General features: G+C 40.1%; 1 protein-coding gene across 3 annotated transcripts in view; it reads left to right on the top strand.

Moving 5' to 3' along the window:
* The window catches only part of tll1 (tolloid-like 1), an 86,916-nt gene that overhangs the window by 47,062 nt on the left and 14,021 nt on the right, over positions 1-25,833 (top strand). For 2 of the 3 annotated variants that reach the window (XM_061984070.1, XM_061984072.1), the window contains 14 exons: positions 4,660-4,764; positions 4,849-4,929; positions 6,151-6,327; positions 6,401-6,518; positions 8,596-8,774; positions 10,558-10,663; positions 14,699-14,823; positions 17,959-18,074; positions 18,169-18,271; positions 20,207-20,323; positions 20,430-20,575; positions 20,920-21,115; positions 21,659-21,784; positions 23,304-23,729. In XM_061984070.1, coding sequence (XP_061840054.1) covers positions 4,660-4,764; positions 4,849-4,929; positions 6,151-6,327; positions 6,401-6,518; positions 8,596-8,774; positions 10,558-10,663; positions 14,699-14,823; positions 17,959-18,074; positions 18,169-18,271; positions 20,207-20,323; positions 20,430-20,575; positions 20,920-21,115; positions 21,659-21,784; positions 23,304-23,729 — 2,121 coding nt within the window. The remainder of the gene's footprint in view (positions 1-4,659; positions 4,765-4,848; positions 4,930-6,150; positions 6,328-6,400; positions 6,519-8,595; positions 8,775-10,557; positions 10,664-14,698; positions 14,824-17,958; positions 18,075-18,168; positions 18,272-20,206; positions 20,324-20,429; positions 20,576-20,919; positions 21,116-21,658; positions 21,785-23,303; positions 23,730-25,833) is intronic. The other variant, XM_061984071.1, reaches the window with a different exon arrangement.

Here is a 25,833-nt window from a genome sequence, read left to right on the forward strand (position 1 = left end):
TCTCCATTCTTTTACATCATTATTGATGTTTTTTGTGTTTTGAATCCCTTATGGAGGGCAATGAGTGTGCTTCGCAAATCATACGATGATGGTTATCATGTGTGTAGTTATTGTTGTTCAATGTTCAGGAATCCCAGTGAAGTAAAGAAAAATAGAGGAATTGAAAAATATTCAAATTCAAGGAAGCCCTTTTGAAGTTGAAGTTTTACCATTTTTAAGATGCTTTGGAAGGCAATTTCGACATAGTAATTCTGTAAAAATGCAAGAAAACCTACCAATGGTTTCTATTAATTAGATGCGAAAAACTGAAAACCAAACCTCTTTAATAGTTAATTATTTTTGTTGAGAAACTGTCTTTGCCATATCAATATTCGCCATTCCAAGAATGTATGGCATCCATGGTTTATTTATATATATATATATATGGGTTGTACTTGTATAGCGCTTTTCTACCTTCAAGGTACTCAAAGCGCTTTGACACTACTTCCACATTTACCCATTCACACACACATTCACACACTGATGGAGGGAGCTAATGAGTTTAACATTTTGTCTGATTTGAGAAAATCTCTTCACTACATCACTAAAAGGCATTTCATGAATACATAAGATATGATGGCTATATTTGACAACACATATTGTAATGGTAAAAACTCAAATATACTTAGTAAAGTCATGGCTGTAAGATTGCATTCATGGTATCTGCTGCAAGTTTGTTTGTTCAATAATATCATAAAGCTTTTTATTACATGTAATCTTAATAAACTCATGATTATACTGTAATGGTGGTGGCGAAATGAAGGAGGCAGTATGACTGCGCAAGTCAGCCTTTTATTTATTTTCACAAAGCAAGTATTGTATATAGGCAGGAGCACAACACACTGATGAGGACACTTACTCGTTCTTCAAAACACACCCTTAGTGTTTTTGCCTTTTTTTTTTTTTTTTCTATAAAATGATTTTGATTACAGTATTTTTCGGAGTATAAGTCGCACCGGCCGAAAATGCATAATAAAGAAGGAAAAAAACATATATAAGTCGCACTGGAGTATAAGTTGCATTTTTGGGGGAAATTTATTTGATGAATGAATGAATGGGTTATACTTGTATAGCGCTTTTCTACCTTCAAGGTACTCAAAGCGCTTTGACAGTATTTCCACATTCACTCATTCACACACACATTCACACACTGATGGCGGGAGCTGCCATGCAAGGCGCTAACCAGCAGCCATCAGGAGCAAGGGGTGAAGTGTCTTGCCCAAGGACACAACGGACGTGACTAGGATGGTAGAAGGTGGGGATTGAACCCCAGTAACCAGCAACTCTCCGATTGCTGGCACGGCCACTCTACCAACTTCGCCAAAAAAAACCCAACACCAAGAATAGACGTTTGAAAGGCAATTTAAAATAAATAAAGAATAGTGAACAACAGGCTGAATAAGTGTACGTTATATGACGCATAAATAACCAACTGAGAACGTACCTGGTATGTTAACGTAACATATTATGGTAAGAGTCATTCAAATAACTATAACATATAGAACATGCTATACGTTTACCAAACAATCTGTCACTCCTAATCGCTAAATCCGATGAAATCTTATACGTCTAGTCCCTCACGTGAATTAGCTAAATAATATTATTTGATATTTTACGGTAATGTGTTAATAATTTCACACATAAGTCGCTCCTGAGTATAAGTCTTACCCCCGGCCAAACTATGAAAAAAACTGCGACTTATAGTCCGAAAAATACGGTATAGCTGCAAGCGAAGAAAAATAAAAAAAAATAGCCCTTTTGATTAAAAAAAAACAAAAAACTAAAAGGAATAGAACCACTGTTCAAAAGCCCACTATTTTGCATGTTTTGTGTTTCTTCACTGATAAGAGTGTTCTGGCGGGTGTTTACCTTTTTTTTTTGGTAACAATACAGCAGTCAATAATTCAGCAGTCTTTGAACACACTGTAAAAACACCTCTGTGTCATATTTCTCTGAGTATGTATCGATTAGGATGTAACAATAACATGGTTATTGTGACCAAAATGATCATTAAAAAAGACAAAGTTATCATTATTATTGCAGTATTGTTGAATGTGATCAAAAAGTACTTCTACAACACACTAAAATATTTTTGCCAAATTATTATTTTTTTCTAAATAACTAAAATAGATAGACACACTTTTAGGAAAAAAACACTATTTTGCATGTCTATAAATGTTCTCATTCATCCAGGTCATTGTCATCTCAGGACATCCAATCGATCGCAACTGGACTGTTTGGTTTGTCTTAGAAGATGTTTCGCCTCTCATTTGAGTAGGCTTCGTCAGTTTGTGCTCATAAACTTAGATTAGTTATTTGTTACTTGTTGGAGGCTAAATTGCAGTCTATTTTGCATGTTTTTATGCTTCACTAGTAGTGTTTTAGTCTTAGTATTTTATCTATTTTAATAGCTAAGTTTTTATTTTAAATCTTGATTTGTACTGAAGAACTATGAGATATATTTTAATGAAAAGTGTGTAACAAATAAAATATATTATTCAGCTGTCCTTGAACGCACTGTAAAAAACATCTCCATCCCTTTTCCTGTGAGAAAAGACCGATCATCATAATTCCGTGCTAAAAGAGCAGCGCTTGTAGCTTCGATGTGCACAATTGAATAGCTTAGTTGCTCAGACAGTAATGTTTTTGCATTAGTTTACATTGGGGTATGTTGTTTCATAATGGGGAAAGACGTTAATGTCTCTTGTTTTTATTTTAACATTTAAGGTAGCGTGCTAGTGAAAGTCCGTCTGTGAGTTTATCAAAGTGCTGCTATCAATCACGGTTTTTTGATCATTTTATTTGAAAACTGTTCTACCATGGTTATCGTTAATACCGTTTATGGTTACATCCCTATGGGCAATTCATATCAATAAAAGAATGAAACTATCCGCTGTTCACCGTCACAAAGATCACTCCACCTTTTTTATGTGCGCTCTATTGCAGCTGCTGTGCAGAAACAATGTACACTAGAGATGCGCGGTTTGCGGACACAACCGCGGAGTCCGCGGATTATCCGCGGGTCGGGCGGTTGAAATAAAAAAAAAAAAGATTTTATCCGCGGGTCGGGTCGGGCGGTTGAAATTAAAAAAAATTTGATTTTAAATAGATTCAGGCGGGTGGCAGTTAAACCAATTCGGAAATATATATACATAGTTAAATGTTGTTAAACACATACGAAAAATGAGCAGGCACCTGCAGCACATGCCACAACAGAAGAAGAAAAAAAAAAGAGATAGCAACGCCGGCAGCAAACGTGGTACGCGACAAACTAAAAAAGGGAATACTAAAGACCAGGGGAAAAAAAGGCCAGAAAAGTTCAGCGTGGACTCGTTTTTATGAGGTTGTAAATCAGGATGATAGTAATGCTGGCTACGTGATTTACAAGAGCTGCGACGCTGTTTATGTCTACGACAGTCACAAAACCGGGACATCTAACATGGTGCATCACATTTGTGCAAAACCCCGAACCTCCACAAACACCCTGAGCATGAGCAGTTTCGTCCGCCGTGATCCCAAAAGAGTGCCACAGAATGTTAAAACAAGATAGAACGCAGCTGCCTGCAGCAGTTTGAGTGGCGCGAGCGCGCTTGGAGGTGCGCTCAGCGCGGCTCCCAGATGATTGCGCACTGGTGTGCGTCTGGGCCGTGACAGCGTGGCACGCATTGAATGTCTCTGCTTCATTGGATCAGTCTCCTTTCTTTAACAGGCAAAAGCTTTATAACCTCACTAATGCCTTGCATCGTCTATATTAGATATATAACAATGGGCGGGTGCGGTTTTGATTAAATGTTAGTTCGGGTGGATGCGGATGGTTGACGACTTTTGTGATGCGGTTGCGGATGAAATAATTGCCTATCTGCGCATCTCTAATGTACACATTTTAAAGTGTTTATTTATTACACGCAAATGATTAAACAAAGCAATCGATCAACCGTTGCAGCCCTAAATGTGATTACTCCCCCAAACGAATAGTTGCAGCACTGAGGGGAACACTGCATGTATTGACTTACATTGTATTGTTTTTAGCATATTTAGTTCACAAAATGTATGAAAGTGGCCTCTCAGCATCCTTTAATTTGTCAGTATGCGGCCCTTGCTGCAAAAAGTGTGGACACAATTAAATTAAAGAGGGGAGCTCGGACCTTTTTAGTACTGCACTGAAAAGGAAATACTTTGTAGTTGGGTACTGTCGACAGATGCATTCAATGCGGCGTGGTTTTTGTAGTTTTCCCACAGGGAGAGTAGCGCAGGCAGCATGTACAGGGGGAGGATGTGGGAGCAATTCAGGCAACCAGCAGTGGGGGCGGAGGAGGAGGAGAGCCAGGGACATCGGGGGCAAAAGGCTTAACACATGGCCTGATATCGAACCATTGTAAGACCACCGTAGTGCTGACAGGGTTCTGGCTGATGTCCAACACAACTTTCTACCATGACTGCTCATTCAAGTGGAGGGTAAATGTGCCTTTTTTCCAGGATTAGAAGGGCGCAGGTATATTCCCAAGCTGTAAAAGGTCAAGTGTCATTTAGGAATACTCATTGAAAATGTCAGAGAAATGTGGATATTACCTCGCTGCCCCAAAATTGACTGTGCATTAACGCTGGTTTCGCTTTTTGCAGCTGCGTTTTGGGGCGACATTGCGTTAGACGAGGAGGACCTGCGCATGTTCCAGATTGACAGGACGATAGACCTGTCGCAGCACACGCACACACACCCCCTACTGGGTGAGTGATGCATTGTGTTTTAATCGTTCAGCGGTGCGCATGCTCGGTTGTGATGGTTGATTTTGTTGTATGTGAATGTGCCAGGAGGTCTGTACGAGCATGAAGTGTCAAAGAAGAGAGGGTCTTTGTACCTGCTGCTGGAGAGGATACGGCATTTCGGTTTGGGTAAGGTGATGCTCACACACTCATTGACCACACTATTGGGCAACTTGATTAGATCTAAGTGCCGTTTGATAATGCACAATTTTGAGTGATACTTTCAAAAAGTATTTATTTATTAATATGTTTATTATTGTGCTCGTTGCATGCGCAAACGCCCTGCATCATACTGACAGTTGTAATATATAGCTCAATGCTCTAAGATCCAGAGTGGCATTAATAGACATCAAATAAGTAAAAAAACATTATAAAAAATCTCTGAATTTGTGCATTTCTCTGTCCAATGTAAGTCATTTTCAACTATTATTTGATACTTGTTTATATTGACAAATGCATTTTTAAACTGCAATATTATTAAATTAAGGACACTTATTATGTATCTCTAACTTGTGTGCTGAAGGCACGGTTAGAGCTTGTGCCACACTGCGAGAAGGTCCACAGTTCGATTCCTGGACTTTTTTAGAGTTTGCATGTTTTCTCCGTGACTGCATGGGTTCTCTCCGGGTACTCCGGCTTCCGCCCACCTCCAAATACATGCACCTGGAGGTAGGCTGATTGACAACACTAAATTAGCCCTAATGTGTGAATTTGAGTGTGAATGCTTGTTTGTCTGTGTTGGCACTGTGATGAGGTGGTCACTTGACCAGGGTGCAGCTGGGATAGGCTCCAGCACCCCCGTCACTCCACCCCCCACGGCCCTAAGAGGGACAAGCTGTAGAAAATAGATGGATGGATGGCTTGTGTGCTATTGTGTGCTTAGCTGTTGTGTAACTGCCAGCTATCTTATAGCCTGTCATGTCTACCTTTTTTTAAATTCATAAAATACAAAAACGACTCATCTTGTGTGCTTATTGGGGGACATTTAGATGTTAACTAGCTTTACACAAGTAAACACGCTGCAGGACTGCTTGTATCTGAGCGGCTGTATCCTAGCCTATATTGTACATGCAAGCCGATATAATCCAATACATGTTTTTTTTAATGATATCTGATTATTATCAATACCGGATCTAGACATCCCCTACCTAGCATTAGCTCAGCTCAGAAGGATTAGAACATATTTATTAAACACTGCCAAAAAAGACTAATTAAATTCCTCATGGAGCCCTAATTATTACAACAATGTTGCCAGATGTTGAATTAAGTCTTGAAGGCCCTTCAACACAATAGTCTGTGGTGAAGTGTCAATAAATGAGGCTTTTACCAAATTCCATTATGGTTTTGCAGACTTTCTCCCCCTGAAAAACTCCAGTAAGGCAGCTGGCAGTCACAGGAGCGAAAGCGGGAAAAACGTCAAGGCGGGAAATGCTGCCAAGAGTCGCTTTCCTCGAGCGGCCACATCCCGAGCAGAGAGGATCTGGCCTGGGGGAGTCATTCCCTACATCATTGGTGGGAACTTCACTGGTAAGCAATCAAGTTATGAGTAATAAAACACACAACAATAAAGTCATACATTTAAAGCGTGTGTTTTTTGCAGGTAGTCAGAGGGCAATGTTCAAGCAGGCCATGCGTCATTGGGAGAAACAAACATGTGTGACGTTCATCGAGAAGACCGACGAGGAGAGCTACATCGTGTTCACCTACCGACCCTGCGGGTGAGTTTTTGGAGCAACGCTTTGTGTGTCTGTGTGCAGTAGTGACCTTGTCACAGCGTGAGACGATACGCTCACTCAACAATGGCTCCGCTTTCCTTCCTGTCCTGCTCCTGTTTCCACATCCCGCCAATCACACGGCTGGCTTCTAAGTGTTTGTAGGTTTTTCTATGTATGTGCAGGGGTTGACTTCACTCACTACTCATAACAATAGCCTCTTTACACAGCGATCCTGCAAAATCAGTTTTTACACAGCAAAGCGTCCTAACCTTGTGATCACGTAATGAGGTGCATGAGCGCCAACGTCTGGTGTGGAGTATGAAACACAGTGGTACCTCAACGTAAGAGCACCCACATTTAAATGTTTTGAGATGAGAGCTGTCTCTTGGCTAATTGGTATGCTTTAATTTGCAAGCAGAAATTTAACTTACAGGCTATTTGTTGATGTAACGAATGCCAAAGTGAATCCCGTAAGATCCGCCCAAAACATCCAGTCTTAATCACTAGCATTAGCTTGTAGCTAGAGATTGACTCAACTTTGTTTTCCAACCATGGAAAGGAAAAAAATTAGTGTAAAAGAAAAAGTGGAAGATATTCATTGAATTAAATAAATCATCAAAAACATGACCAAGCGTGTTGCTAACTTGGCAAAGCAATTTGAGCGTATCACTGCGAGTCTGCACCATACTGAAGCAGAATGAGTCTTAATTCCAGCCAAAAATGTTAAATTAACATCTAAACAACTGACATGTATCCATGAAAATATTGAAAAGCTGGTTGATGGTGTGTTTGATGAAGAAACAGTTCTAAGGAGATAAATGGAATAGGTAAATGCTGTACATTATTGTTACATTACTTCAAAAACCTACTGTAATTGTTAGTCGTACATTGTATTGTTTTTATACAATATTTATTATCCAAAAGGCATTAGGGATGTAACCATAAACAGTATAATGACAAACAAACGATAAAACTCCCAAAGGTTAGTACTACTGTTTTAAGTTAAAACAATTGTAAAATCTGCTTAGGCTGCTGCCCCCGCGACCCGACCTCGGATAAGCGGAAGAAGATGGATGGATGGATGGATGGATGGATGGATGGACAATTGTAAAACCGTGATTGATAACATTTTAATAAACTCACGGACTGATGACATTGCTCATTTATTGGAGAAGCAAGCTATCGCTAGCCAGCTTAAATTCTAACAGTAATACAAGAGGCATTAATGTCTTTCGCCATTAAAAAAGTAGATTGTGAGGCCCTTAAACTCCCACTTCTGTCACAACTCCGAATTCGAAGTTGAAGGCATTGATTTTTAAAGAATACCGTTATTTTTCCTAATGGGATTTTTAAAAATGCTAATCCTTGCAGACTTACAAGCGAGTTGAGGATGTGTGTATATGTGAACTGATGCTGACGATACCCGCCGACCCGGGCTCCGTGATAGGTTGGCCGCATCGGAGATTAGACCCTTTAATCGGATGTATAAATACCCCGCTGCTTGGTTGTGCGCCGTGTGTGAGAGCGAGACCACAGAAATGCGAGCAAAAGAGAGTCACGGTCCATGAATTAGTTGCACAGATCACGCTGCACTTTTCCACTGTTTTCAGTTTGCACGGATGAATAATTGATATATTTGCCGCGGAAACAAGTCCATCTCCTCCAGTGACTCCTGATCCCAGCTCCTGGGATAACTTAAATCAGATTTGTTAGCCTGGCACGGGTATCTCAGCTAACCAGAAAAAGGAAAACGTTTTTGTGTGTGTGTGTGAGAGTGTGTGCTGCCATCAGCGATATGCGAATTCTCACAGCTTATTCTCTTTGAGTTATGAAACCGTGGCGCTATCGGGAGCGCTGTGTGTAAATAAATCCCGCAGCTTTTCCTCTGCTGGATGAAGTACGAGGCAGGAAATCCTGACTGTGTGTGTGTGTGTGTGTGTGTGTGTGTGTGTGTGTGTGTTAATGCGAGTGTGTGTTCACCAAGCACCGCTGATGCTTGTTCCACTGCCAAATGTGTAATACTCACAGTCCCCCTGCCCCACCACCAACACACCATTACCTTCCTGCCAATCCTTCTTAGGTGTTGCTCCTATGTGGGTCGCCGCGGCAACGGGCCCCAAGCCATCTCCATCGGCAAGAACTGCGATAAGTTTGGCATCGTGGTGCACGAGCTGGGCCATGTCATCGGCTTCTGGCACGAGCACACGCGGCCCGATCGCGATGATCACGTGACCATCATAAGGGACAACATCCAGCCAGGTGAGCTACCCAAGATGCATCTGGGTCTGCATTGGGGATAGGCATGATAAATCAATCGGTTGATATGTAACCCAGAGAAATTTGTTGTAGCTACGCCTTCATATAATACATTCCACTAGGTGGCGGCAAAAACCCCATCATCATTAATTCAGCATTAAAGGCGAACTGAACTTTTTGGGGAATTTTGCATTTCATTCGCGATCCTTATGTGAGACAAGCACACATGTTTTGTTTTTTCATTGCATTCTAAATTGTAAATAAATGCTAGGAAAAGTCAGCTAACAATGCAGCCAGTGCAACCCTATAAAGTGCTCTGATAAACCTCTATCAACGTTTTATATACACACCGTAAGTATTTATGTAATGTAGTAAGAGGCACATTCATAATAACATGTCATATTTACGTATTTTGGTTGTTTGGTAGTTGGCGTACGCATCACAATATTCGCTTTTCCCAATGACACTAGTACGAAGGCATGACAGACTTTTTAAGAGACAACAAAAACTACTTTGGGACAAATGATGATCCAGAACTTTATATTTTTGAGCCTGAATATACGGAGGACGAGCTACACGTTTTAGAAGCTGTGTGTTAATCAGATCCAGCCACACTAAGCATCATGTAGCATTATTTGATAATTGATATACAAGATCTACCAACTACAAACATAATAAAACAATCACTTGCTGTACAATGTATGTATGTATGTATGTATGTATGGCAACAACCTACTGGTACTATACAAGTGAGAGGCATGATATATGATCTAGACTTAACTTTCACCAGCTCAGAGGCCACACAGCAGCAGCAGCTCAGTATTTCAATACTTTAACTGCGTGAGCTTGTTAGCTCTCTGAGATCACGGCGTTGCTAAAAAAAATAGCTTCTTGACTTTAGTGCTTAAAATAAAAATATCGCTAATACTTAATTTTCAGGTCACGAGATGTAAACGGAGCATAGTTGGCGCAGTTTTTGGATGTTTTTTTAGAGGGCTTTATGGCCGCAAAAGATCCAATTAGCTGTACTTGCCATATTTTACGAATTACAATGCATTATACAAGACATATGTGTTCTTGTCTTACATAAGGATTGTGAATAATTGCCAAAATAAAATTAAAAAAAGTGCAGTTCGCCTTAACAAGCTGCCATAAAAAAAATCTAATTAATGTGAAGATAGCAAAGGAAAGTGTGGGACAATTTATTTTTGCCAAACCTTATAGCCTCTACGTTAAACTAGCGTTGAATGGAGTTTGGCAAAGTTAGCGCCTTGTGGTCTAGACTCTCTTTAATTCAGCTTACATTGATTTGCTGATTGGCTCAGGGAAACCACATAGCTCCACTGCCTTGTCATGAAGCATGCAGGCCCATTTGGACTTAAGATTAAGTCATCAAACAATGGTTCATGTAGATATTCTGTAGTATTGTATATTATAGTACAGTATATTATTGTGGTGTGGAATTATGTTGATGCACAAAGACTGTCATCACTTGTCATCACTCACAATACAAAAAGTTGCGTAACCGTTGTTCAATTCACACTGAAAGCCGCTGTTTTGTGCGAGTGTGAATGAGGTTTATAATAACTGCCAACTCACCTGCAAAAACCCCTGATCACACCACTCACCAGTAAGGTAATAGTCTGACAGCAGGTGTTGAATAGCAGAGGAAATATGTTCTTTTCATTAGGAACTTAGTGGATTTAGTGGGATTTTAGTAGAAAGCCTACTTTTTGCAACGTTTTATTTTGCGCATGTGTCTTTATTGTCTGTGTGCTTCACTTAGGTCAGGAGTATAACTTCCTGAAGATGGAGCCAGGGGAAGTCAACTCTCTCGGGGAGCCATATGACTTTGACAGCATCATGCACTATGCCAGGAACACTTTCTCACGGTAAACGCCCAATACACCCAGTATCGCACAAAAGTGAGGACACTCGTCACATTTCAGACATCCATTTTATTTTAGCTCCTCAAGGGACAATACCATAGACCAGTGCTTCTCAAATAGTGGGGCGGCACGGTTAGGTGTCAGGGGGTGCCTGACAGGCAAGGGACTTTCAGTTTTTTATTCTTGAACAATAAACAACCCTCCAGCTAGGTGGCAGCACTGCTATAATTAATCAACAGGAAATATGACCAAGTACACATACATAACTCTTGAGTTTACCGGTTATGAGAATATAAATAACAGGGCTCGAATTAAACCACGACAAAAGCCGCGACTGCCCTTGTCACTTGCCGTAATGCCCTAAAAAATTTACCAACATCGACGGCAAGACCATGCCGTGACCGCCCTTGACTTTTTACTTGTTAATGGACGAGGGATGTAACGGTAAATGGTATATTGATAATTTGCGATAAAATTCCCGATGGTTAGTAATACCGTTAATTTTTGTTAATTACCGAAAACCCGTCATTTATTAATGCGTTTTAGGCAGAGATGTCCAATAATGGCTTTTTTGCCGATATCCGATATTCCAATATTGTCCAACTCTTAATTACCGATTCCGATATCAACCGATACCGATATATACAGTCGTGGAATTAACACATTCTTATGCCTAATTTTGTTGTGATGCCCCGCTGAATGCATTAAACTATGTAACAAGGTTTTCCAAAATAAATCAACTCAATTTATGGAAAGAAATGCCAACATGGCACTGCCATATTTATTATTGAAGTCACAAAGTGCATTATTTTTTTTAACATGCCTCAAAACAGCAGCTTGGAATTTTGGACATGCTCTCCCTGAGAGAGCATGAGGAGGTTGAGGTAGGCGGGGTTGGGGGGAGGGAGAGGGGTGTATATTGTAGCGTCCTGGAAGAGTTAGTGCTGCAAGCGGTTCTGGGTAGTTATGTTGTGTTACGGTGCGGATGTTCTCCCGAAATGTGTTTGTCATTCTTGTTTGGTGTGGGTTCACAGTGTGGCGCATACAAGTAACAGTGTTAAAGTTGTTTATGCGGCCACCCTCAGTGTGACCTGTATGGCTGTTGACCAAGTATGCTTTGCATTCACTTGTGTGTGTGAAAAGCCGTAGATATTATGTGACTGGGCCAGCACGCAGAGGCAGTGCCTTTAAGGTTTATTTGCGCTCTGTACTTCTCCCTACGTCCGTGTACACAGTGGCGTTTTAAAAAGTCATAAATTGTACTTTTTGAAACCGATACCGATAATTTTGAAACCGATACCGATAATTTCCGATATTACATTTTAAAGCGTTGTGTTACGGACATCCCTAGTTTTAGGCAACACAAAGTCAGGCGCATACGCACTAGCGTCGTTTGGCTTGATAATCATCGCGGACAAGCTACACAGACTTTGCTCCGGAGATTTCCCCTAAGAGTAAACGGAGCTAAGCGCTTGGTTTAACTTAATTTTCCCTCGCTTACCGGAGTGCGTTTAGATGGCGACATGTGTGGACAAAACTGGAGACAGACGCACTTGTCCCAACACTAAAAGTATACAGCGAAGGAGAAAACTATTTGATGTCGCTTTTATTTTCTCAATACAGCGTCCATCAGCCCCTGCCTCGAAAGAATATAATGTTTGCCTTGGTGCCCTTCCAACTTGCCTTGGTGCCCTAAAATGTGAGCCCTCCTTTAAGGCAACATTTGCCTTGACTTTATAAAGTTAACATTCGAGGCCTGAAATAAGCCGTGCAAATAATAATAGAGTCCTCTGCCGCGACTCGTTCAGAAGTTGCACAGTCGAACTTGTTTTTCTCTCTATAAGTAAAACGTCCATTTAAAGTAAACTGAGGATTCTGAATGATTAGTTCCTGTGTAGAGAAAGATGTCGATGTTGCGTTTGTCATCACTCTTTACAAGAAGGTAAATATCTAAACAACGACAGCTCCGGTTGCTTCTTTAGGACACACTGCTCCTTAGTGTTTCAGAAGAGAATTACAGGTCTGGCGCCTGCCCCAATCGAAGAGCTATAAATCAAACAAGGCGCCGTCAGGAAAGGGCGCAAGAGTATGTTCCAGCCTTGTTCCATCCCGCAACACGCGCGGGAACTGTATCCTTGTTAAATAAAACCTCTGCCTTGTTTTTAATGAATAGTTGAGCCTACTTCACTACTGCATTTTGTTGTTGACATTATGGTGGTACTTGAAGAGCCAAGTGTTTTCTGAGGTGCTATTTGGTGAAAAAAGTTTGAGAACCACTGTCTTAGTATTCAGCGTGCCGTTGAAGGGTGTGTTTTGGAACCTAATGTTAGAAAACTGCCATGCGACCCAGGTTTTCCTCAAAGAACCACAGCTCCCCAGTGCCAACAACACTCATGCTGGTCCAGACCATGACGCAACTTGACAAAACACAAAATCATGCTGTTAATTTGTGTTGCTAGCTGTGTGTTGACTCAATTTCAATGGATTGTCGATCTATACTGTTACACAAACTTTTCCATGACTACTTTAAAGTGTATCAAGGATATCGTCCCTTTAGAACAGTCTTACTTAACCATTTGTTGGGCCGTGAGTCACCCCTAGATTGCCGCCAAAAAATATCTGTTTCTCAGCTGTGGTTTGTATAAGCACCAGCGGTACTCAGTTGTAATACACTTTTCCACCCCTTGTGGCGAGAAACAAACAGCTGAGGCTGGGGCTAAAGTCATAGAGAAGTTTCTTAAGCATAAAAAATATTGACTAAAGTTGTGACGTAGTATTTTCCTTTGCACTTAAATTTTATTGACAGTTTAGTTAAGAAACATATTGATGATTCATTTAGTTTATTATTTAGTCTATTTTTGTCAGTTATTTATGAGTCCCTTATCATGCAGTATATTTACTTATTTTTCTGACCTAAACCTAAGGTTTATTTGTTTAATAAAAAAACAATCTTTGTAATTAACACAGGGTTGCATGTCATTTGACAAGGTTGTAAACTGTAAGTAGCAGGCATGTGTAATTTCCGGAAATCCACGTTATTTTTACCATTAATTTTCGCGTCAAACTATAATTTCTGCGTTACTTTAAATATCAATATATCATTTCAATGAAAATATCATCCAAACAAAATTTGCTGAACGCTCGCCACAGCCGCAGGTACTCGCTGTTCCTCTTGCCTATGACGGGGAGATGATCAGGAACGCTGAAACAAGCTCGCCCGCTGGCTAACCAACCAGCTAGCTTACTTGTTGCGCCCGTTTGCTCTTGAAGCCACAACATTGAAGGCTGCTAATCATATTTGGATGAGTACAATCGGAACGCTGTTAGTTCCGAACCAGTTGTAGTTATAGAGTATTTATTAGTAGCCAGCGAGAAGGTATATTTTTGACGTGACGGATTGTAAACAGAGGTCACAACACCGGCAGTATATTATCTGAGGGGGCGTGGCTACAGGATAGTGTTGCTTAATGGGAAACGTTTTCTGAGTTCTTTGAATGCATTTTATAGAATTTTTACATTAGATTTTGAAGATAATGTGAGTAAATTATCTACTAAAAAAACTTTAAAAATATGTGGTACATTACATGGGACATGTAAGTGTCAAAAAGATAGCTAAAATAGATTGGAAGATGACAATAAATCTTAAGGTAAAATATGCACCTAATGTAAGAAATGTATTTTGGATTTTCAACATATTTTTTCGGGGTTTGCGTGCCAGCACTTTGTGCTGATAGAAATGTTCCTCTTTTTTTATCAATGTTCCTCTTTTTCTCAAAGGGTGCTCACAACTTTGAAGTAGGTTAAATATAATTATTGAATACAATTAAAATCAAGAGTAAGATAAAGCGTTAATGCTTGAGTGAGCCCCGGGCTCCTCTGCAGTAGAAAAGTTGGGCCCCGAAGTCAAAAAGGTTAGAAACTCCTGCTTTAGAAAATATACTGTAATAAAAGCGCTTGCTGAAACATTAGGAATGTACTCACAAATGTGTTCTTTTGGTTAACGTTCTTTTGAAAATTGTGATTTTGTTTGCACTAAAGGGGGATGTTCCTCGACACCATCCTTCCATCCAGGGACGAAAACGGCGTCCGGCCTGCTATTGGCCAGCGGACCAGACTCAGTAAAGGAGACATTGCACAGGCAAGGAAGCTCTATAGATGTCCAGGTACTGACATATATTGACTATGGTACCCCCAGTGGGTGTGTGTGTGCGTGTATGTGTGTGTTTGTGTTGAAGATGACCTCACTGGTCACAGAAAATCTATCCTCCTGGAGGTGAGAAGTTGAGTCATTTTGTTTTTTTTATTATGTGATGCGACCATTTCTTTTTGCAAGGGTGTGAGTGTGTTTGTGTCACACATTGTGTTGCGGTCACTTCCTGAACACGTTTTTGGCATTCCTCTGGTCCCCAACTAGCCGCTCTGACGTCAATAAGGGTTGAATTTGTGGCTTAGGTTTACGATCTCAGTTACGGTCATACTGAACACACGCACACCCACAAGAATATGTAGTTCAATAACATTGTGTTTATCTGTTCGTTACTCAGTTTGTTTGTCTGCAATACTTACCAGCCTCTCACTGATCAGTGTGGAATCACCTAATATAAATACAGATTGAGTCATACCTTATATTAAAGCCCCCGAAGATGGATTTCTAGATGACTTAAATTATTTTGTCAATAAAACTTCATAAGGTGAAGTGAGGGCCAAGAAACATGTTTTTGCTTAAAAAACGGTTACATTTTTATTATGGCCGTCAAAAATAACGAGTTAACTCGTGGTTAATCACAAAGAATTAGCGCATAAATCATGCATTTTATCTATTTTAATGGCGAAGCTTGAATTGTTTTAAATGTTATTTTGTATTGTGGCGCTTGAAGACTTATTTAAATGAAAGGTGCGTCACAAATAAAATGTATTGTTATTTAGTATGTTCAGCGATCCTTGAACGCACCGTAAGAACACCTTACTCTCATATTTGTCCGAGTATAGAACAATCAAGGTTCAATGTGCACAAAAATGTTTTATAAGTTTAGATTGGGGTAAATTGTTTTTCAATGGTGAAAGACGTTACAGCTAACAGCAAGCCTCATAACACACACCACTAGTGCTGCAGCGCTTGCTTAGCCAGTAGACACAACAATATCACATTATGAACATCTAACGTTACAAAACAACCAAATTTGTTATTTTTCAATGTATTACTTAGTTATCATTTAATTCCAATAATGGAAAGATTTCAATTACTGGTTTGTTCAACAAAATTATATAATAAAAAAAAAGGGATTGTTAATGTTTTTTTCTTGTTTTTTTTGTTTTTTCCAAAATTTTACACATTTTCCATTATTTAAAGGGGTCCTATTATGCAGAACCAACTTTTCTTATCTATTGGTACCAGCTGTTGTGAATTTGGGATCTGCATAAGTCACAAAATTTGAAACCAAACCTTGGAGGCATGGCAGAGATATTTAGAAACAGTCTTGGCTTCCTTCCTACTTTAGCCAAACAAGCTGTTTGTAGTGTGCACATTTGGTGATGTCACAAATTTGGGAAACCATCAGCGTATTATCCATATATAGTATAAATGTCCGCCATTGTAGTCCACGCTCTAGTCAATAAGTTCCTTTTTTACTTTATCCTCTTGTTGTGCTCCACATCGAGAGGAGCCAGATGAGGTGGTTCGGGCATCTGGTCAGGATGCCACCTGGACACCTCCCCTAGGGAGGTGTTTAGGGCATCTCCTACCGGTAGGAGGCCACGGGGAAGACCCAAGGCAGCTTTGGAAGACTATGTCTCCCAGCTAGCCTGGGAACGCCTCTGTATCAATCGGAAGGAGCAGGACGAAGTGGCTGGGGAGAGGGAAGTCTGGGCTTCTCTGCTTAGGCTGCTCCCCCCGCGACACGACCTCTGATAAGCAGAAAAAGATGGATGGATGGATCTTGTTGTGGGGCAGACTGGGTCATATGGCGGTATAGCTCGGTTGGTAGAGTGGCCGTACCAGCAACTTGAGGGTTGCAGGTTCGATCCCCGCTTCCGCCATCCGAGTCACTGCCGTTGTGTCCTTGGGCAAGACACTTTACCCACCTGCTCCCAGTGCCACCCACACTGGTTTTAATGTAACTTAGATATTGGGTTTCACTATGTAAAGCGCTTTGAGTCACTCGAGAAAAGCGCTATATAAATATAATTCACTTCACTAATTCACTTCATACATGGACTCGCATCCTCCGCTGTTGCCATTTCTAATATACTTCTGACTTATATCTGTCAGTAGACGTCCTATGGAAAACTACAACAAAGTGGGCGGGGAGAAGATGCAGTCGAAGTTTAAGCAGTAAATAAGACCGCCCACAAAACGGCGTATCCCGATGAGGTGGTCAGAAAGTGGCTCAAACGGTCTGTAAAACAATCTGTGCCAAATATTGACCAAAGAACCACCATTAGGAAGTGTTTTAAATGTAGAAAACAAATCCTTATACAACCCCTTTAAGTACTGGTTCAGGCATCATTTAAGTACCATCACCATTTTAAAAGTACTGATTTGGTACTAGTATTGGTTAAAATGTAAACTATGCACATCCCTAATAAAAGTTCAGGCATGAGAGCGTCACAAAATTTCAAAAAGATCTTTTTAATATTTTACGTCACAACATGAGGAAGTCCATGAAACTTGCTGGTGATCGCTGCTCGGTACCTTTTTCTTAAAAATGGTCGCCAGTTTGAAGCTGGATTCTCCAATTTTCATCCAATGAAATCCTATATCCAATTCATAGTGGATGTGGAGCCAGCCCCTGACCAATCGCAACACAGTAACATACAATATATATAAAGTGTGGCCATGTCACAGCATGAAAAGTTCAAAGGGTGCTGCAAGGACAAATTACCGGTAATAAGGAATTCCCTAAAACAGCATAATCTGCATTTTAAGAGGGATATGAAGGGACATGGCGCATGGATACAAGTGATGGTACTTGTGATTGTTGTCATACAGAGAGCTGTTTCTGATATTTCAACTTCATGTAGCAAATTGAACTTGGCTTGCCAACATTTTAAACAGGGAAGAGTGAGTCAGACTGAGGACTAAAGCTGTATAAATATATTATTATTTTAAAAATGTTTTTTTATAAAAGTGTAGCTCTGTTGAGCATGTTCTTTCTGCGGTTTGTTTTAAGCTCCTAACTGATTAGGTTTTTTTTAATTTTCTTTCCAAGTCAGTTTTGCAGGCCTAACTAATTGCCACACGGAAAGCTTACAGATGAAAAAAAGTACCATGTAATAATGTAACATTGTATGTCTTACAGCATGTGGAGAGACGCTCCAGGATTCCACAGGCAACTTTTCCTCTCCTGGTTACCCCAATGGATATCCTTCATACACGCACTGTGTGTGGAGGATATCAGTTACACCTGGAGAAAAGGTGCATGCACAAACTCAACAACAGCAGCAGCAAAGAGTTGAAAGACCTCAGAAGTGCTACCGTTCTGTTTGTCCTTCTTTGTGGTTGTCTCCAGATTGTTCTCAACTTTACCACCATGGATCTGTACAAGAGCAGCCTGTGCTGGTACGACTACATGGAGGTCCGTGATGGCTACTGGAGGAAGGCGCCTTTGCTGGGTGAGAGACAACAACAAACACAAAAAAATGTTGTTGCGTGGTTGCACCATTATTATTATGACGGCAAAAATGAAACACTTTATAAGCAATGTATTTTATTCATACCCATATCCACAAGTTATTTCATATTCTAGAGTATATGTAGTAATTCTGAATTGTGCGTTATATAACTTATTTATTGTTATTGAGCTCATTACGGTAATTAGGAAAGGAGAGTAAGGACAGGAAAAGCTTGTGCTTCTTCCTACTCATTTTTTAACTTAATTCAAATTGATCTATGAATTGCTTGCTTGTGTTTTAATTTTGTTGTTTGTCCAAATAAAGTCAAAGTCAAGTCAGTATATAAAATGTCTTCCGTTTTTCCTTTATTTATAATAAATATTTTTATTGTGTTTTCCAAACATTAATTTATTTGGCGCTTCATTGCTCATAAACACATAACGCAACTGGTCTGTCAGAGCATAAGAAGACAAATCAGGGGGGATTTGTTTTGCCAACTTAAAAAATGTGTCGCTATATTGTGAGTAATTGGAGCCCTCTAGATATTATTTTTTTAAAAGCGACGAGCGACAAATCTGGTGAAGAGACTGACATGAAAGTATGTATCGCTCTTCTTAGTGGCGGGTGCTGCTGTGAGCCCTTCCTGCATCTGAAAGCATTTACAGGCAGCTGTTTGTATAACTAATAAACAAAAACAACAAAAAAATAGAGACTGAACAAAGTTAATTTGTAGTACTAAACATATTTGTTTTGCTTTTCATGTTTTTACTATCGTATTTTTCGGATTATAAGTCGTAGTTTTTTTCATAGTTTGGCCGGGGGTGCGACATATACTCCGGAGCGATTTATGTGTGAAATTATTAACACATTACCGTAAAATATCAAATAATAGTATTTATCTCATCCGCGTAAGAGACAAAACAAATGTCCGCAATCGTCACACACACGTCAACAATCGTCACACATGTCAACCAATAAGAATTCAGCAGGGGCGGGTGCATTGTGCGTCATGGCAGAAGTGCATTGTGGGTCATGGGATGCTAACTGCTGCTACATCCGTAGCTATTAAAATGGATTTTTTCAACATTGGCGTACCTTATAAAAACTGAGAAGGGCTGAACTAAAATGGCACCGAAAAGGAAATCATTTACTGCAGATTACAAGCCGGACGTAGTGAAATATGCAGCAGAAAACGGCGATCGAGCAGCAGAAAGAAAGGAAACGGCGCATACCAGAGGCGACACGGGAGGAAGATTTCATCGGATTTAGCGATCGGGAGTGACAGATTGTTTGGTAAACGTATAGCATGTTCTATATGTTATAGTCATTTGAATGACTCTTGCCATGATGTGTTGCGTTAACATACCAGGCACATTCTCAGTTGGTTATTTTTGCGTCATATGGCGTACACTTATTCAGCCTGTTCACTATTCTTTATTTATTTTAAATTGCCTTTCAAATGTCGATTCTTGGTGTTGGATTTTATCAAATAAATTTCCCCCAAAAATGCGACTTATACTCCAGTGCGACGTACAGTATATATGTTTTTTTTCCTTCTTTATTGTGCATTTTCGGCCGGTGCGACGTATTCTCCGGAGCGACTTATAGTCCGAAAAATACGGTACTTCATTATTTAACATTTGCCACTTTCTTCCAATAATCTCTTTATAGATAAATCAAAGGTCTTATCGTGTGTGTGTGTGTGTGTGTGTGTGTGTGTGTGTGTGTGTGTGTGTGTGTGTGTGTGTGTGTGTGTGTGTGTGTGTGTGTGTGTGTGTGTGTGTGTGTGTGTGCGTGTGTGCGTGTGTGCGTGTGTGCGCGTGTGCGTGTGCGTGTGCGCGTGTGCGTGCGTGCGTGCGTGCGTGCGTGCGTGCGTGCGTGCGTGCGTGCGTGCGCGCGCGTGCGTGTGTGTGTGCGTGTGTGTGTGTTTTACAGGCAGGTTTTGTGGAGACAAACTTCCTGACGTCTTGACCTCCACTGACAGCAGAATGTGGATAGAGTTCCGTAGCAGCAGCAACTGGGTGGGAAAAGGCTTTGCTGCTGTCTATGAAGGTAACCTCCTCAGCGAATCACAACATAATTGATAACGTGGAGTTTTTGCACACACCCTGATATAACAGGATGATGACAACACTTCTCTCTTGTCTGTCTCGTGCAGCTATCTGTGGTGGGGATATCAACAAGGACTCGGGACAGATCCAGTCTCCCAACTATCCCGACGATTACCGACCCTCCAAAGAGTGCGTGTGGAGGATTACCGTGTCGGAGGGATATAACGTGGGCCTCAGCTTTCAGGCCTTTGAGGTGATTGTTTTCCCCTCATCACAGGTTTGGGGGATATAATGCATGGTCACAGAGAAGGATGAAAGTCTTAAGAGAGTTCCATGAGTCTGCGAACGAACGTCTGGGTTACATTTCGTGCTTGAAAATTCATCAAGGTGTTGCTCGTGCATGTGCACATTATTGTGTGTTTGTGTATTAACTGTCCAGTTTAGTTTTTGTTTTTTATTAGGTCAATTATGCAAAAATACATCCATGTGTGTACTTGAATAAAATAACATTATGATAATGACATCTAAAAATAATTGTCATTATAAAATGTGTTGCACTGCTAACAAGGCAATATTTTTATTAAATCTTTCTGGTAGATTGAGCGACACGACAGCTGCACCTACGACTACCTGGAGGTGCGGGACGGCCCGCTGGAGACAAGCCCTCTGATCGGACGGTTCTGCGGCTACGACAAGCCCGAAGACGTGCGCTCCACCTCGCACACTCTCTGGATGAAGTTTGTCTCCGACGGGACGGTTAACAAGGCAGGCTTTGCAGCAAACTTCTTCAAGGGTAGGCAGTTTTTCATGCTGGATTAAGTTACATTGCAACGTTCGTAAGTGTCACATACAGCTGGGCGATATGGTTGAAAACTGTAACACGATATAAGTGTTTTATATCGATCGATAATTATTGATATTTTTTACGATCATGACATTAACCATCCTTAAATATATTAAACATTTATTAAATGACAAATTAGCTTGGAATCAGCTTGGAAACATCTTCTTATTCATTAAAATGAGGAACTTTTGACCAGTATTGTAGGGTATAGACAATAAATAAATATATGTTTATTGATTCATGAAAACTAACTAAATTGTTTATTTGTTGACTTAATGTTTGTGTTTGTATATTTATATAAATTGAATTATTTTATATTTATTTCTGCTAATTACATTTATTTTAGCACATTCTTTTCCTTTTTATCATGAATAAAAAGATGTTGGACGTACCATTAGCATCATTATATGTGGTTGCACTTCATCATGTGTCCCCAAACTGTCTTCGCCACTTGGCGAGAAGAAATCATGTGGTTCTCACGCTTGTCTTCAGAGGAGGACGAGTGTGCCAAGCCGGACAATGGCGGATGCGAGCAGAGGTGCGTCAACACGCTGGGAAGCTTCAAGTGCGCCTGCGATCCGGGCTATGAACTAGCGCCCGACAAAAAGAGCTGTGAAGGTAACACTCGGCCTTACTATTGTGTGTGTTTGTGTGCGAGTCATCAAGAATTACAACCCAGTGCACTGCGCTATGTCGTAATAAAACACTTTTTTAATAACATGACCGCCTTGTTCCAGTGTTGCAAGCACTGTAAAGGTCCTTTTTAATCCCACAAATTAGATTTACGACTGCTAATGACCCACATACTTGGAGAAACAAACAAACCACTTGTGAGGCACACATATAAAATGCTCTTCCAGTAAAATTTTCATAATTAATATGTTTTTTTCCTCATAATTCTTTGCACAGCTGTGGTTAGTCTAGAGGAGGAAATATGTACAAAAAGCAGATCATCTGTTAAACCATTATTTAACTCATAATTGAACCTGTAAAGTCATATGCAATCGTTTTGCTAAGATTAATAAAAGTAATAGGGTAAAATTGTCCCCATCATAAAACCTTCATTGACTTTCACATATACTTTCTCTTTTTTTGCATTTGTACGTGTAAGAATAAGTTAACTGCTTGAAAACAATACTATGCTATTTACCCTTAACTTTGATGACAAAAGTGGCATGTAAAGAAGTGCATGAGAGGCACTTTTTTAACATTCTTAACTGTTCTAAAAGTGCAAAAAGACATTAGCCGCTAGAGGTGGGAATCTTTGGCCATCTCACGATTCGATTTGATTCCCAATTTTGGGCGGATTATTTAATTCAGAAGCAATTCTCGTTTCAGCACGAGTCTCGTAATATATTATTTGGTACATCAATTATTTTAAAACATTTTCCAAACAGGTTACAGGTCACAAAAGCTCTTCTTGGCTGCTGACGTTTGACTTATACGCACGAGTGTTGGCCTAAACAATGTATTTAAAAAAAAAAATTTGAACATTTTATTTACAAAAATCCGACTGTTAATCAATCTAATAAAAGAAAATAGTGCAACCCAAACCCTATCCTAGTTTTACAATACTTTGGATAGAAATTTACAAATCATTTGAGAACTATAATAAAAAAACGAAAACCGAAAATGTATTAAATCAGCTATACCAATAATAATAATGTCAATAATAATGTAGTTGTTTATTGTTTTTATTTCAAAAATTGATTCTCAAAAATCATTAATCGATTTGGAGTAGGAATAAATAAAAATTGCGATTTGAATGTGAGTAAAATTTTTTTGAGCACCCATATTAGCCAGTTAAATTTTCAGAACAAAAGAAGTAAAACTTGATTAAGAACACAACTGAGAAGCAAGTCCTTTCAAATTATTGCTCAACTGACATCACGGCGTACAATGCGGGTCTTCTTTTTGTTAGTGTTGTCCACATGACATGACTATATTGTTCTGAGCAGCCACTATGTTTACTTCTGGTTCTGCGGTTATCATTGCTATTTTTCTCTTTGCCATCACTGTTACTCTTTTTTTGGTAGCGTCAGCAACAAAACATTTAAAAAGCCAAAGAAAATGCATAAAATGACGTGCATTTGCCGGATTTTAGGCCCTAAGCTGTCGTTCGTTATAATGTTTGCAGCTGCGTGTGGCGGCCTCCTCTCCAAGCTGAACGGGACCATCAGCACCCCTGGGTGGCCCAAAGAGTACCCCCCCAACAAGAACTGCGTGTGGCATGTGGTGGCCCCGACCCAGTACCGAATCTCCATGCAGTTTGAGGCCTTTGAATTGGAGGGTAACGAGGTGAGCGGAGCCCTATTCTCGTGCCCACTAGAGACACCTAGTGGAGGTGCGTTGTCAGGACCGTCCACTTTGTGTGTTCCACAGGTGTGCAAGTACGACTACGTGGAGGTGCGCAGCGGCCTGTCGCCGGACTCCAAGTTGCATGGAAAATACTGTGGCACCGAGGTCCCGGAAGTCATCACCTCTCAGTACAACAACATGAGAATTGAGTTCAAGTCGGACAACACCGTGTCCAAAAAGGGCTTCAAAGCTCTTTTTTTCTCAGGTAACACTTAGCATAGCATAGTATAGCAAAATATGACCTGGCATTGCATTGCAGACCATAACAAAGACAGTGCAAGGGTACCTAATGTTATAGCCAATGGGTATACAATATGTCTGTGTCCCGGACCTCCTCTGGTTCCCGGGTCACCTGCATCCACCCTCTCTCCCTCAGACAGGCCGGCGCCGTGTCGACATCGTTTGTTTGTGTTTGAGTCCTGCCGGGACATAAAGCGTGGCCACGTCACCGACAGTCAGGCGACCTCGCCAAAGGTCCAAGGTAACATGGCCCTGCCGTCGGCATCCATCGATTGGGCTCCTGGACCGCCGTGTGGTACATGCGCTGGGAAACCGATGGAGTCGGTCTTAATGGATCATCGTCAGATCCATTCTTCTCCTCCTGAGGGAAAGTTGCTCTGTTCCATGTCCATACTTCATAATAGAACAGTGTCCAAATATAATAGGAACAAGTTGTAATATAAACGACACAGTAAATATTCTTTTTTATCTCTGTCGTCTCACAACTTTACTTTTGTAAGTTTACTTGCATTTTGTCCTTGGAAAAAATATGACTTTATTTACGTGATATAATATTACAACTTCTTTCTTTTAATATTGCGTCTTTATTCTTTATTACTACTTTTTTCCCTCAAAATGTTTTCTTTTTAGTATGGCTCTATCATTACGACTTTATCTTGAATTTACTATGTAGTACAACAAATTTGTACCACACAATGTATTTTTTTTAAAGTAGATTTAAGTGTAGTTTGTGCACACCTGCCTGAAATTATGAAATACTCAAACAGTGGATTTGACAAACTATGTGTATTTTTGTCCTGAAAGCCAGTATCTTTAACAATAATAAACATTAAAATTACAGATCGCTTTAACCTGTCTCCGGCAAACTTTTTGCACTTTTTAAACGCCACCGCAAAATAAAGAAGCCCATTGCCTTTCTTTGCACTGGCTTTGGGGCAGCTTATTTAGCAGCAGGAGTCTTCCTTGGCTCTAAAAAACTACAGTCCTAGCTACGCTAGCGTTTCAGGTGTCTGATAAGGCTCTTAATGGTTTTTTTTTCCTCTCCTCGTGGGATGTATGCGGAAAATTTACTGCAAATATCATGTGAAATGTCTTCTTCTGGAACAGTGAAAAAGTCCCATATGCTCAAAGCCATGTTTCGTTACATGAGTAGGAGAAAAGGAGCGCTTGATTTACTCACCATAACCTACCTATTGCTCAATATGGGTAATGTATTTTGTCTTTTTTATTGGTTATTTTAAAGGATTTATCGATATATCATCATTCCTCAGGTTGTGACCCCCTAATTATTACACTTTAATAAATGTTTTTAATATATAATTTATTTAAGATTTTCATTTTTAACAACACATAAAACAGTATACCGTACGTTGAAATGTTGGTACTGTATACAATTTCATTCTAAGTAATATTTTATTATTATTATTATTATTTAATTGTAGCTTAAATAGTATGATTTTATTCTTGTAAATGTCTTTTTTTTTCTCTCTTTTTTGTAAATGTTGTTACTTCTTTTGAGTGACCTGTAATACACCAATAAATAACTTTTTCCATATAAAATCATAGAAGTAAAATTTTAAAAAGTGCATGAGAGGCAATTTAAAAAAAATAAGTTAGCCACTGGGGCAACATGGTGGAACAGGGATTAGTACGTGTGACTCACAATACGAAGGTTCTGGGTTCGATACTGGGCTCGGGATCTTTCTGTGTGGCATTTGCATGTTCTCCCTGTGACTGCGTGGGTTCCCTCTGGGTACTACGGCTTCCTCCCACCTCCAAAGACATACACCTGGGAGTAGGTTGATTGGCAACACTAAATTGGCCCTTGTGAATGAATGTGAGTATGAATGTCTGTGTATTTGTGTTGGCCCTGTGATGAGGTGGCGACTTGTCCAAGGTGTACCCCGTAAGAGACAAGGGGTAGAAAATGGAAGGATGGAAGTTAGCCACTGTTACATTTCACCAGGCACTTTTATTTGGCCTTAACTTTGAGTGGTGAGTCGCTTCACATACAAACTTAACTTACTTCTATTATTATTGACGATATAACCATACGACTCATAAATTAA

The sequence above is a fragment of the Nerophis lumbriciformis genome, linkage group LG25 (assembly GCF_033978685.3).
Source record: "Nerophis lumbriciformis linkage group LG25, RoL_Nlum_v2.1, whole genome shotgun sequence".
NCBI lineage: Eukaryota > Metazoa > Chordata > Actinopteri > Syngnathiformes > Syngnathidae > Nerophis > Nerophis lumbriciformis.